Source organism: Xiphophorus couchianus, chromosome 19 (genome assembly GCF_001444195.1).
Source record: "Xiphophorus couchianus chromosome 19, X_couchianus-1.0, whole genome shotgun sequence".
Classification (NCBI taxonomy): domain Eukaryota; kingdom Metazoa; phylum Chordata; class Actinopteri; order Cyprinodontiformes; family Poeciliidae; genus Xiphophorus; species Xiphophorus couchianus.
The window spans coordinates 13,067,591-13,082,769 of record NC_040246.1 but is presented as its reverse complement, the minus strand read 5'-3'; the positions used below and the strand labels follow the sequence as shown (position 1 = coordinate 13,082,769).

General features: G+C 38.0%; 1 protein-coding gene across 1 annotated transcript; it reads left to right on the top strand.

Annotated features, from left to right (window-relative positions):
• The first annotated feature begins 119 nt into the window (after positions 1 to 119).
• Positions 120 to 6,732, top strand: erich1 (glutamate rich 1). The gene is made up of 6 exons (XM_028000463.1): positions 120 to 405; positions 1,266 to 1,403; positions 1,484 to 1,627; positions 2,656 to 3,048; positions 4,453 to 4,647; positions 6,507 to 6,732. Exons 1-6 carry the CDS (start codon positions 387 to 389, stop codon positions 6,605 to 6,607), a joined length of 990 nt encoding a protein of 329 aa, XP_027856264.1. The 5' UTR covers positions 120 to 386; the 3' UTR covers positions 6,608 to 6,732.
• The last annotated feature ends 8,447 nt before the right edge of the window (positions 6,733 to 15,179 follow it).

The window sequence follows — 15,179 nt, the reverse complement described above, 5'->3', positions numbered from 1 at the left end:
GTTAAAGTCGTCAGTTCGCTGTATTGAACCCTCATAATAAGAAAGCTATTTATGTAGAAAAGTAAATTTACCGAAAATTTGTAGGAAAGTGAACAGAGTTTGGCTCCGTGGTTGAACCCTCGCGATCTTGTTTGTTTCCACCTTCAAATGGGTGGGCGGTGAATGTTGGTGAGGAAGAGACGAGTTTCAAACTTTAGTCTAGTTAATGCGTAGTTAAATAATAGGTTGGATAATTGTGGACCAGCTTCAGCGCGTAAATAACTATGCGAGGTACCAGATAACCAATGTCGGATTAGCAGAAGCTAGAATGTTGGTAGCATAGTTAGCTCGCTAAATTGCTTAGCTTTCTGCGTCTTCCTCGTTTCGAGAACGCTGGAAATGTTTATATGGCACACAGAAAGGAAGGTAAGCTGATAACTGTTGTGTCATCTACATTAGCTTGTCGTATACAATATCTACAACATATGTCTAAAAATATGTCTCGATAATGCAGCTAGCTGGTTTAGTCTCGTGCTAAGTTGCTAACTACCCGTGTTGTAAACAAATGCACGTGTCTCACTCTTTCCTCCTTCATTGTAGTTTTCTCGCGTAGCTAAATGTAATGACTTTAATCAATTTATCCTTCATTGTGTACATGAAGTTTTTTGTGAAGGCACCCCGCAGTTTTATTATTCTTTTAGTATGACAAAGAATTAAAAAAAAAAAACGAGAATAATGTTTTCTAATATTGGTGGTTAGGACACATTTGAGATGATGATGCAATCTTACAGAAGTATTCACACTCTTCGAGTTTTGCACAGTTTGTTACAATAGTCTTTTTAATTGTGTGTGAAAAAGCAACACAAACCGTGCTGGTGAAGTGAAAGATTATTCATAGCAAGATTAAAAATGTTTCACAAGTGCAACTGGCAGGGTGACGTGCCCTCCCGCAAATTAACCTCCTAATTTTCTAAAACAATGTACTGCTTTCTTTCATCAGTTATGCTATATATTTGTGTTGCATATATATATTTTAAAATATACTTTAAAAAGAGATATTTTAAAGTATCTCTTTAAAAATATTTTTGTGACTGTAACATGTAAAAAATGAACAAGTTCAAGCATTTGAATATGTTTGCAATACACGGGTCCATTAGAGTCAAATGATGCAGCATTTGATTCAGCAGGACTGTATGTAAAAGGCCCTTCCTAGTCTCAAAGGAATGAGATTTGTTTTAAAAAAATCAAAAAACAATTTAAGAGATATTGCTGTGTTCTTTCTACAGTGTTTCAATCAAAAGTTCTCCAGAAGCTCTATCCTGCAATTACCACTCAGGGAAAGGAGCAAAACGTATCAGCCATTTCAGAAGATCAGGCCACAACAACCCATGTGAAAAGAACATGTGGAGAAGAAAATGCATTTGGTAAGCTCACACCTTGCCACATCCTTGCTCTTGTTTTATATTACATTTATATGTTTTTTTATTTATCACCTTTGAATCAGGAGATGCAGAGAAGCCACAAAATGCAGCCAGTCAATGCCGCCGGATGTACACAGTCCTACCTCCTCCTGGCTATAATGTACATGCAGAGAAGTCTGCCACATTCTTCCAGCTTGAAAGTGTAAACTGTGAAGAAGATCCTACTGGTAAGACAGCCATAGTCTTAACATTTATGGACATTGCCATGCACCATTTAGTTCACAGAGATTTATGATATGGGCTTTCACTAGGTTTGCTCTCCCAAGAATTGAAGTCATTCATTTTGATTGTCTTTATAGCTCCAATGCAGGAAAATACTGGAAGTACCAGTAAAAATTAATCATGATCTTTTTTTTTAAGCTGAGACTAAGTTTATTGAAGTGCAGCTGATGGTTGATCTTGGGTGAATATATTTCCATATCACTTTATAGGGCTGTAATGTTTTTTCTGAAGCAGTTTGATCATATAGCACGGTTGAATAATCCTGTCCAACTTTGAATCCATTTTTACATGAAAAGGAAGAATATTAAACACCCAGAAACATAATAAATATAAAAATAATGTATTTGAGTTAAATAAATATTTGTTTCTCTTCAAAATAATTTGCACAGATGGCAAACTGATAAATTAATCGGTTACAGATACTTATCTCATCTTAAATACACACACAACAAATAACCTGGAAAAACTGTTTACAACTGAATCCTTAGTTTTCTCCATTCTTCAGCTCAGCCATCAATAGCCGACAATTCATCTTTTAGATGCAGGATAAATAAAAATTGACAAGTATGTGTAATTTTATACTATAATTCTTTGAATATTATCACCTATGTTAACTGAAATGTGTACTTGGTGATTTGGTTTGTGCAAAGCAGAAAAAAGTTGTAACCTTGTTACTTTTGATGTACAGAAAATGCAAAATAATTTGAAATTAAATCCGAGGGACATCAAGAAATAATGGGATTTTTCTCTTTCTGAACTGTGAAAACAACACATCAAAATTGCATGCATAAGTAAGATTTTGCAAGTCTTCAAAATATTAGGAGAGGGTTTATGGAAGGAAATCTAAACGGGTGACTTTGAATATATCCTCTTACAAACTAAAATGAGGAGAGATATCTGGAAATTGTCTTGAGCTTTTGAAACAGTAGTTTCAAACATTCACTAATGAGCAATTTACCCTCGCTTCTAACAGAGGAATGTGTGCATAGGAGCAATGAAGAGGAAGATGAAGAAAAGGAGGCGGAAGACCAGGAGGCGGAAGACCAGAAAAGGAGAAGAAGAAGAAAAAAGAAGAAGCCAGGCCCTTCTCAAGATTCTGGGAAAGATGGCCCTCCGGTGAGCGACAGGTCAGGTCAGAGTCAGGTGGCAGTGGACAAAGGAAGCGAGCACATTAGCAGGAACAAGAAGAGAAAGCTGAAGAAGAAGAGGCACAAAGAGAAGTTGCTGTCCTTAGGACTGATGCCCCGTGCCGCTGCTCTGGAGTTCACTTACAGTAGAGATGAAGAGGAGGAGGAAGATAGCCAGAGAAAAGCTGCTGAGGTGTCAGAGTTCCTGAAGACAACACTGGAAATCTATTTGTCAGACTGTGAGTATTGGCACCTCCACTGCAAGCCATTGTAGACATTGATCATTGTCTCTGCACTGAGGCCTGTACCCTTTGTTAAAGCAGCTCTCAGTCTATAGAATGGATTATTTCCCTTCAGGATGGATGACCGTGACTTAGTAGGTAGAGTAGTTGTATTGAAATCGAAAGGTTATAGGTTCAATTCCGACTTCCTGGGCAACACACTTAACCCCAAGTTTCCTAATGGTCTATAAATATGGGTGAATGTGGCCCAGTCAGTATGACTGCAAAAGCGCTACATAACTTAATTCCATTTACCATCTATTTAACGCTCCAATAAAAGAATCAAAAAGATTGCTGTATATTTCTTTGGATTAAGACTTAGGATCATCATTTAAAGGAATTCTTGAATATGTGATTGAAAGAGAATTAACTGGAAATGAGTCAACCTAGTCAAAACATATTTACTGAACTGATCCAAAGAAAGACGTAACCAAACAAATGATGTGGCTCTAATCCACTTTGCCCTATTCTAAGAGTTTTCCACTAGTAATGGTTATGTGGCATCAGCCCCACTTCAAGAGAGCTAAGTCGGGCTGAAATGCAACATCAGAAAACTGCTAGTCACTGATTGGCTTGGGGGTGTATTCAAATGTATTGTGCTGCCCCAGCCTTTTCTGTGTGTTGTGATATTTATGCCTTTTTGTTGAGCATGCGGTGTGGGGTGGCACTGATCTGACCGCACATATCAATGTAAACAATAATTTAATTTGTGTGCATTTAAATCTCACGAACACTCGCTCAATAGTTCTCTGTCACACACTCAACTCTGACAACTCTTGTGACTTGAATTTTAATGTTGAAAAATGAAATATCTAACATTGACCAAGATTTATTACTTTTTCAGTATAACAAAAGTACTAATTTTGATTCTAATCTTCACCCTCCTTGTAGTTTAAGAAAAGGGTGACAGAATTTGATGACTCTAAACCACCTGAAGCTTCCAGCACCAGAACAAAGGAAGAATTAAGAGCCTCAATGTGGTCTTATATTGGGCTGCTGTCTGACCAGCAAGACCTTTGTCCACACGGTTACTGCACTCAGATCTGTCAGCTGGACTGGAAAGTCATAATCTAGGAAAAACTTAAATCTTGCACAGCTTAACAAAAGTTAGACAATATAATGTTGCTTATTATGTAAACAAACATTTTTCGCAACTGAATCTGACAGGTTGGTCACACATATTTCTGAAGCCCCCTCCTGTTTTTATTGTGTTCGAAGCACTTTGTGTTGTCCATGTTGTCTCAAACATTTTCCATACAGATAGATAGATTGAAGATGTTTTAATATTAGTCCTTTATAAGATTTTAAACTTTACTTTAATGCCTTGTATATCAAACCACTTTTAATTTACTGTATTTTCAGCCTCTCCTCGTGGAATCAAGATTCCTCATCTTTCTGCTACAGTGGATGGCCTTCTAAGGTGTCTAGAAAGCGGATCTAACCCAAACTCTGTTCTCAACAAGCTGTACAGTCTTAAAAAATTAATTCAACAGAATCAAGCTCACAGTCTAGAAACGGCACTCGCAGAGCTCAACAACGACGCCTATATGTCTGAAGGTGGGTCAAATTATTATAACAAATGTAATGGAAATAGGTCAGTAAGAAGCGTTTGTTAAATGACGCTCCATGGTTGTTGCTGGAGCTTGCCCCTGGCACTTCTCAAACACATCCTTGCAGGTTAATACTTGTCTCGCTCTGCTCTTGCTTGCCTCCTATTAATATTTACTGCTCAGCTGATTATACCTGCCCTCACTTGCCTATTTCAGCCTAAACCTGCACCTACCTGTCTCTGTTTGGTTAATACTAGAGGTGATCTTGCCCATATTGCACTTCCCCTGGTTTAGCAAACATGTTTTGTCTTGCCTTAAGGCCATCACCAGTCAAAACCTTTCTTGCATCCCCAGACACCTCCTGTCTCTATTTCATTCTAACCTTTTCTGAGAAGTTGGGGGTAGGAGGGCAAGCAGATTGTGTTGTAGGAATAGGATGAGCACGGACTTTCTTCAATGAGCTTGAAGAAAGTCCAACCAGAGGATTCGGGTGTCATCAAAATGACTGGTTTTCTGCTTTGCAAAAGAATCCTCTCCACCCACCTGTTTTACATCTGCCTCAAAGCTTTTTAAACTCCCTAGCACTGCAGCTATCTTCCTACTGTATGAGTCATGCTTCTATTCACAGGTATAGACTGTTTTTTAATTCCATCACATGAGGCATCTTATTTCTATAGCAAAAGGTAGTTTATCTAAGTAAAATCCAGCACCAGATTAACTGGATTAGATGATGCATAGCTTTATTAAGTGCCTTGTAAAAGTATTCATACCCCATGGGTCTTAACATGTGACAATCTTCATTCTGTTTTTTATTAGCTTATATTATGTCATAATTATGTTTTCTTCCTGGACTACTGATGTTTACTGCCAAGGCCAGAATTATTCACAGCCCTGACAGATTTATGTTCAAAGTCATCTTTTAGTTTGATAAAGGTGCTTGTTCTGACTGAAAGTAATATTAAAGGTTTGGATTGATCCAACCAGATCAACAACTTCATTCTGATGTGGAGTTTTAGGATTTGCAAGGCTTCCAACAACTAATCACAAAAGGTAAATCAACACAATACCAGTGGAAACATGCAAAAAGCTAGCTGTAAATTAAAACAAGAACTTCATTTATTAAGCATTACTGATTAAAATTGAATATAATTGATCCTAAATTAATGGCACACTCTTGCATGTATTGTATTTTATTTCCTATCCCAAAGAAACTTCTTAGTTCAATGAAAATAATTCTATATTTAAATCCGTCAGGGGTATGAGCAAGAAAACTTTTCATATCTCTGCTAAATTTGACATCATCATTATGAATCACTGAACTGAACATGTTTAGGATTTATTCAGCATTTCAAACACCATCCACCTTATTCAAGCAGTATCTTGTGCTTTAGTGTAACCCAGATTCACTGTCATGCAGGAGCTAATCCAGGTGAATGCGTGCTTTTAAAGCTCCTCAAATAAAGTTCCCAAAGCTCTTCTTATTCCATCTACCCCCCAGGGATAGCAATTAATTGACTTCAAGATCAGATTTAAAGCAGATTTCCTTTAAGCATGTTTGGGTTCACCCTGGGAGTCTTTCCATGAATAATGCCATCTCAACAAGCCTTCCTTGTGCCATTTGTTTTTACTTTTTGCACAAGTTAAACCTGAGCTCAAACTTTGAGAAGAAATAAAATTTAAAAAAAAAAAGGATTCCACGTCTTTTGGATAGAGGATGTCTCTAAATAAATGTGTGGGAAGCAGATTTTCAAATGATGTGCTGACACATTTTTGGTGAGAAAAACCAGTCATGAACCATAATTGTTCATGTGGTATTGTGCTGTCAGCAGTAACCGAAGGGATTCAGTCTGTCCTTTTGTGTTTCAGAGGAAGCCAATGCTGTTGTTTCCCTGTTCAAATACTGGATCACAGAGATTCTTCCTATGCAGAGAGACAAGGAGACAAGACTTCCAACCACACAGCAATAATACCATCTGCAACTAAAAACAAGACACTGTACAGAGGGATTATTTGTGCTTTTTGGGAAATTTTTTGGTCTCTACTGAAAATGATTTTTTTTTTTTAATAAATGAAAAAAGATTTCATTTAAGGATTGCTGTGTCAAGGATTTTTCTGTCCTTATTTATGCGAACAAGACCCAATTTCTACGTTTTTTCCATCTATGAGGTATCTTGAAGTTGAAAAAAACATTGAATAATGTAACAGACTTATTTTGACGTAGATATAATTTGTAGTTCACAAATCCTGTCAAAAAGCAAATATCAACTGTGTAAAATGCTTTTTTTGTTATACTTTTCTTAATCATATTAATTTGATTTTAAAAAGAAACCCATAATAATGGGTTTGCTACAGTTTTGCTTCTGCAATTTTGAGACCTCACACCTTTTCAACACGATTTCCAACAAGTGTCCTGCTAAGGTCCAGCATGCTATAACAGCAGATGCGCTGTACCCACCACACACGTATGGCTTACACTAACAGATGCTTGTCTCGATGCCAAGAATCATTAATGCCTCAAAGGAATAATGAAGTCAGTGAACACCCATTAACCACCAGGGGGTTCTTGACATTTAATAAAGTCTTTTAAAAGTTAGGTAACCTCCTTAACTTTCTTGTCATTTAATTGTTATGCTCTGGAGCATCTACATAAATGATTGCTTTAAGTAGTTTATTTAAAAAAGTAAGCAAAATCTGGTTCTAGGGGTTCACTACACTTGAAACATTATTTTTCAAGAGTTACATTTACACCAGACCAACACAAGATTCTTAATCCACTGTTAGGGCTATGACAGTGACTGACATCAAACATTGCTATGAGTGCTTTATCAAAACGTACTAATGGAAAGTCTAATGTCGCAAGGAATGGGGTTTGGCTGGAGTTGGTTCTGTAAGAGGCATCAGACATGTATCCAACGCTTGAGCATTTTGTCACTGTCCTTGGGCTAAGATGCTCCTGAATTGAGACAATGTCAGAAGTATCTCATGTAGTTGAAGAAGAAATGGAACAGCATAGTGATCCAAAGTCCTTTAAGATGAAGTTAATCTTTGTAAAAGTCTGAAAGAGGTTGTAGAATGAGTCAGTGATGATTTAGGGAGTCACTTCACAAGCCTCTGTGTTTTATGAAGTACAAAGTTATCATAGCCATCTACCAAGAAACTCTAGTGTAGCACACTTCCAATAAAAATTCCAGGCTTAATGACCATGGTGTTACTGTGCTTGATTAACCAGCAAAATCATCCGACCTAAAAGCTCGGGGGGGGTGCGACACCAGACCACAGTGGAGACAACCAGAAGGCCTCTATTAAAGTAACCTGGTCTTCCATTACATCTGAACAGAGCTGCAGGTTGATTGCTTCCATATTGCGCTGCACTGATGCAGCAATTTATGCTCAAGGAACCCAGACCATGCACTGAGTGTATATTGAGCATTTTTATGTCGCCGGTTATGTGCTTTAAATGGTAACATTTGCACTCTTGTTGGTAAACAGTTTAAAACTATACCACATGGGGATTTAACGCGATTTCCGTAGAATGCCTGTCTGCAGCTATTTTAAAACGGTTTCCCACAGCTTACAGCCCAGCAACGAGTTCAGAGAAAGGCCAAATAATTATCTCAGCTGGACGGTGACAGTTCGGTGGCCTTAGCCAAAGCTGCTTGAGACTTATCACCTTCAGTGGAAGTGTTGTTCTGGATACTGCACACACCAGTGGAGAGCAACAGGTTACGACTCACAACACAGATATGTGTGGGTGATGACTGGGTATTTTAAGAGAAGGCAGCCATCTGTGGCCTGTGTTTGTGGATGAATGGAGACCAGGTGCTGCACCTGATGGGAGCTCAGATTCTCATTGTTATGATATTAGCCAGAGGAGAAAATAAGGGCAGACGTTGTGAGATTATGTGAGATCAAACAGGGGTGATCATTTGCAGATTAATGGACCGATTTTAGATTAGTTTAATAGCTCGAGGCCTTTCAGTGCTGGATCAACTGCTTAATTATCTTCCCAACAACAGCAAGTTTATAAGTGTCAGGTTTAGATAATCCTCCTCACATTTTTGTACAGAATATGTATATTATATATTTTTATCTAAATTGTTTTCCCTTGTGTCAGGAAATTGCAAATGCACCACAGCACTAAGTATCAAGGATTTCTCTGAGAATATTAATTGGTGCAGTACATTTCCAGATTAGCATTTTTGGTTGCTAGCCACTGCTCAATGATTTAGATTTTGTCATTCATTAAAGTATCTCTTATACATAAGATCTTGGCCAAGTAAACCCAACATGCCTTGGTCCTATTTTTCTTTTTCTCTCCCAGTTTCCCCTATTAACTTGTCTCATAGTAGATATTTCAGTTTTCCAGGCAACAAATCTGTTTTCTGATCATTATAGTCATATTTGTGGCTTTAGGGGAGAAATCTCCTGGCTTACGCACTGCTACATAACAGCCTTTTGGATCAGATTTATCTTGTTTTGCACTTTTATATGCATCTGTTTTGTGCAAACAAACAAAACAATTCGGGCATCAAAAGACCTATTATTGTCAGACATTGCCACTGTTTATGGATACATGAATTAGGAGCCAGATTTATAATCATTGATGAGAGACAGGGTTACTGTAGGATTCTCACTCTGGAGACTATTTCACTCGACCACAACGAGGGATATTCAGCACAGCAATGCTTCCTCATTATTAAATTTGGAACCGAGAACCCTGCGGTCAAGGCGGTCAAGAGAGATATTAAATCTGAAATAAAAACATCTGAAATAGCAAAAGAGCACATGGTGGACATCAACAGAATAAGAGCAAATTCAGATGACACAATCTGGTGTTTTTTTTACTTTAGATGACTTTTGCAGTAGTTGGAGAAGATGTTACACGTGATGCTAATGTGCTGTACTTATACTTGAGTGAGCCATTCAAAAATGAATATCCTTTGATCTTTTCATCTAAACATTCATCCATCCATTTTCTGTACACCTTTGTCCCTTAGAGGAGTTACGAGGGGTGCTGGTGCCTATCTCCAGCTAACATTCCAGGCGAGAGGCAGGGTACACCCTGGACAGGTCGCCAGTCTGTCGCATTATCTAAACATTCCCAGGCTTAATTTGTAAGATTCTGCTTCTGCTAGAAGGTGAATCTCCACCCCACTCTGTAGTGGGGTGGAGATTCTTCTTCTACAATTGCCACTCTCCCCATCAAGTGTGACCACCTTCTCTGTCCCAGGTGAAGAATAGCATGATGCTATTATGTTTCATGTGGTGAACTCAGGATATATTGTCATCACACATTCATAGTGTTTGTGGAATGCAGAACTAAGAAGCCATCCTTTCAACAGATTATTCCACATAAGATGTTGATCTCTTCAGCTCGTCCAGGGTTACCACTGGCTGCTTTTTTGATTAATATTGTCATTACAAGGCCAGCCAATTTAGACAGGCAAGTATATCTTGATAGGCTTGTAGTTGTGCAATCCTTTTTATTTTTTTGATGTTGTATCGATTATTGCTGTGTTCAAAGTTCTCTGGCAATTATGGTGCTATTTGTTCTCTAATGTTCTCTAGCAAACATTTGCAGAACTCATACTAAGATTAACACACAATTAACCAATTGAGTTACTAAAAGCTGACTGGTTTTTCAGAGTTGAGCATATAATACCTAATTTTTACTTTTTTATTCATAAAAAGTACAACAAAATATATAATTTCCCATAAAGTCCTAATAGGAAGAGACACTGAAATCTGTGATTATATTATGGTAAAATCTGGAAAGGTTCAGGGGGTATTAATCCTCTAGAGTCTATTCCAAAACATTCTCTTGACCATAATATAAAATTTTTGAGCAGTGTCATGCACTTTTACAATCTTATTTTTAATGTCAACGCATCATCTAGAAAACATCTCCAAATGTTTCTGTTTGCACTGAGCTCTTAGTTCATGTGTCCCAGCTCCTTTAATCTCCTTAGTCTCACCTCCTGCAGCCTTCCTGTTATGCAAACAGTGGAAGGAGTCGGTATAAGGGCTAACTAGGCTGTCTCATGTCAGAGCACAGAGTATAGGTTGGACAGTCAGCACATCCACCCAGGGCCGCCCATTCATCAGTGGGGGATCCCATCCAGGGAGTCCAGGGAGAGGAGCTTCAGAAAATAGAGCCCAGGTGATCCGGCCTTTATCTCTGATTTCCATCGGATTTTAAAAGAAGTCCATGGTGGAAGGCTCCAAGATGTTTTTCAGACTCCCAACACTCACTCCCAGTTACATCAGGCTGCTGCAGGTGAGCAAAGTACAACTTTTCTTTCAACGTTTACATAAACAAAATCTCAATTTGTATGTTCTAGGTTCATAGCTAACTACTTGAGCAATCTTGTTTGCAAATAATCTAATGTTTTGCATGAGAAGCAAAGTTTTTTAATACCCAATAGACAAAAGAAAAAGCTTTAATGACTGAACTTGATCCTGGTTTTAAGAAAATTCCCATGAGTTGTTTCTGCACTGGCTTTGACAAAGTAATTTCCCCTAAGCCATATGGTGCCATAATGCTGACATTTATTTCACTCTATTGCCTCAATAAATTCCGCTGTGACAAGATGATGAAACACAGCGCTATCTTAATATACATTCATGATCCACAATTAGGAGATATTTCCAAGCTGCTGTGCCTGTAATTGTGGAACGGCTTTTATTTTTGCACTGTGGTGGTTGTTTATGTCTCAAACAACTGAGAAACCCGGATGGTGACAGTTCATTGGATTGTACACAGATATGAGCAGTGGATGAGTGAACACAAGAATTGCTTCCTAACTGCCTGTGACACAGCAGCTATGGAAAGGATTAAGTTTTTATGATTTGCTCATCTTTGTGTCCCATAAAGCGGCACAGATGAAACTGTTCGTGTCTAATGACAAGTCTTTTCTTTCTCTAAAGAGAAAAATCACAGTTTAGTTTAGTTGGAGAACTGATAGCTGTCGCTTTTTCTTTCCTGTCAGACCCAGGCGTTCCATAACATGCCTGTGACACCTCCGGCTGAGAAGACCATGCCTGGTATGGCTATGCTGCTGGGGGCCGTGGGGATCGGAATGTGTGGCTACAGCTCCAGGCAGTTGGCCCTTCATCACAGGCCCTCCACTCGTGTGCTGCACTGGGTTGGCACGCACACTGACGCCGGCAGTCCTGGCGCTGCGACACATAGGACCTGTGTCCTGGATGTAACCCGCCGAGCTCCCAACTCCCAGGAGATCCCACCTCCGTCCTTTGTGGGCCAGAAATTTCCCTAAAAAACATCTACTATGTCATAAAGTTAGAATATAAAGCATTGAAGGTGAAGTTCCTGTAGCTACACTTCCTCAGATCTCAGATTGTAGCTATGCTGGCCCGTTGCAGCTGCAGTGAGGCCCATGTGCTCTCTGAATATGAGTAAGTGTAACCTGACTTACCCTAAATAAAACCATAATGACATGGAATTCCTTACGTAGTGCAATAGATGTAACAATAACTCAAACTTTAAGGCACTGACAGGACACTTGTTAGTAAGAGTGACTGGATGAGTATATTACAGATGCTGGAACTTCCCAGACTCATGTTGAGTTTGACTTAGCGAGTCAGATTGTTTAATTTTGAAATATTTTCCCTATTCTAAAGTTGTGGTATTTAAAAAGCATCAAGTTTGGCATTGCCCCTCTTTCTTTGAGTCTTACAAAGCAGACAGCTACAGTACTTGTAAGTGCTTAAGCAGCATATTGATGCCCATGACTTCAATGGTATTTTCTCTGACATGGATCAGGTGTAGTCCATACAACACAGACTATATTATCAATGGAGAGTGTTACTGAAGGACAAATGATACAACAGTTTCAAAATATGAAATCCAAGAATGTAAACTGGATGCACAGCTACATTGTGCAGGATTATGATTGCAGGGTTTTGTGTCTGAGACCTTGGTGCTGGCAGTCAGGCAAAGCAGAGTGGTGATTCCTTCAGGATAAACTGTCCTACTGGGATTAACCTTGGTGGAAAATCAACACATGCTCATTATTCTAATCTGGAATTAGAGAGACAAAGACCTGAGGAACTCAAGCAGTTCCTATGTGACCAAACAATGTGCCGTTCACCCTGCAGTGTCCGCCATTTCTCTGAGTCATAAGCAGAGTTAAAAAATGAATGTTGGTGTTTTTAATTGTGTAGACATAAAGGGAAAAGGGGACCTGAGATTTGTCGAGACACTGAGTGTGGTTGAGAACGTGTGCTGTGCCTTATTGGTTGCACAGGATTACACTGTCTTGGCAAGAGGTGCAGAGGAACTTCTGAGAACATTTATGAATTTTGAAAAGAACTGATGGTGAGAAAGTTGACCAGTCTTTTTTTATCCATCTGAAGAGCCAACCTTGTCTGTCTGCCAAATTTGATGAGTGGCGAGTTGCAGCAGGTTGCAAGTGTCTTAAAGCCCTAGTGGTGCTTCTTCAGAATAGCGCAGCAGGTTTCCACCAAAACGGTCATAATCCACTCAGCAGGGGACACTGACAGCTCCAACTGGCATCAGATGCTGAATAATTGCCCTGGACAGCATTTTTTTACAGTTACATAATGTGATTATAATGGTTACAAATTTTGAAAAATCCACCAGTAACACGTATGACAAATCATTTTTTACCTGTTGTAGGATAAAAAGTAGTCAGAACTTGGGTGCCATGTTCAGGCTTTGCACTCCGAGGATTTGTGAAATTGTTGTGGTCATGGGCTGAAGGCTGTGTAATGCACCTGACTGGCTTTGATAAATCCTCACTATGCTGCAGCGTTGCACACCGAGCCCTCTGGAAACGTATTGATCTCAATCAGAGTGAGAGAAGAAGCTCCTCTCCCCACCATAGCAAAGCTTCTCTCAGTTTTCTGCACCTTATTACAGAATACTGACATATTGTGTTGTGGTGGATTAAAAATGCAGGGGATGATTGAAGGCATCATATTCATCCTGTCAGCTTACTGTGTGTCACAAACCAGTGCACATTTAGTTATAAGTGAACTGTAGTTCAGCTCTGTTAAATAAAGGAGAGATGTTGTCTGTAGAAGTTCATACTTAATAAATTCATGTTGCACAAGATCACTTCTGCTGTTGCGCTTTAGTCACAAATGTTAGTCGAACAGCCTTTGCAAACATTTGTGGGATTTTTCTATTTTTTGTATAAAGAAATAAATGTTTTTAGTTAAATTACAATCCATGTTGTTTTGGTTTGATGGGATGCTGGGAAGCAAGAGAATATTTCTAATGTGCTAAAATTGTTCATTGTTAGAAAGATATGACAACATTGTTGAGGAGAAATGTAAATGTTTACATTCTGTAGTCAGCAACAAAGTTTTAAAACAAAGAAATCATATATAATATAAACTATTTTTACAAGTCAAACCTGTTTGCATGTTATATAGCTACCATGAATTATATATATTCAAATATATATATATAAATATAGGAATTAATTTTAAACTATTTTAAAAGATGACTAGAAGTACTTTGTATTCATTTTGTCATATTAAAATTTTCTGCACCTTTATTGACTTATCATAATAAGATCAAAAGATTACAGCATCTAAACTGAATATTAAGGAAAACTTGGAGCAAAACTTTGGAAATAACTATCATGGTTTTTGTATAGTTTTTCATTATAATTTGGGAGAAAAGTCTAAAAGTGCTCCTTGAAAATAATCTGCAGTGACCTGTAGAATACTGACAAAACATGTTTGGATAATTCAGTTTTTTGTCACAATAAAAAATCTAAATTGGACTGAGGTTTAGACTTGAACTAGGCCGTTCAAACACATGCAAATGCTTTGAAATAAACTGTTGCATTTTAGATGTGGCTGAATGTTTAGGGACTTTGGCCTGCTGGAAACTGAACCAACACCCCGCTTCAAAATTTTCAAGACCTCTAATAGGTTTTCTTACAGGGTAATCCTGTATTTAATCTCAACTCTGTATGCTTCTATCACCCTGATGAGGAAAATCCTTCCGGCAGCATATTACCTCCGCTGATATTATTCACAATTGAGATTTCCTCACAGTGAGGACATGAGTTTTGTTGTTTTGAATTCCCTATATCCCTTTTCTTAATTTCACAATTATGCACTAATTTGTTTTTAAGATAAATACTAAAATAAATAAACTGCACAGTAGATACTCTAATACAAAATTCCACATTTAGATTTTCCTTGATTGTTCAGTGATTGAGCAATCAATCACTGGTTAAAACAACAACAACATTGCGTTTGGAGCTCTACTTAATGCTGGCGCAGATATTTTTTTCTGTTATTAACATTTGTTAATAGGTTTAAGAATCTGTCACCAGGACAAATAGTAGTCATGGACTACATACAAAAATATTATGTTTAAGAAAACTTCCAATAATATTAGGCAAAAAAAAATAGTTTTACGAACTCAGGGGCTTTAAAATCAAAAGCCACAGGTGTTCAGAGTTCTGTTTGTAAATAATTTTCAAAACCATATTTAAAAATTTTGTTTGTAAAGAATTTTCAAATAATAAATCTTTA

Excerpts from the sequence above, each read along its gene's own strand:
- erich1 (XM_028000463.1), top strand. Across the intron at positions 1,628-2,655 it reads CTGTGAAGAAGATCCTACTG|AGGAATGTGTGCATAGGAGC; the intron begins GTAAGACAGCCA and ends CGCTTCTAACAG. Across the intron at positions 3,049-4,452 it reads GGAAATCTATTTGTCAGACT|CCTCTCCTCGTGGAATCAAG; the intron begins GTGAGTATTGGC and ends CTGTATTTTCAG.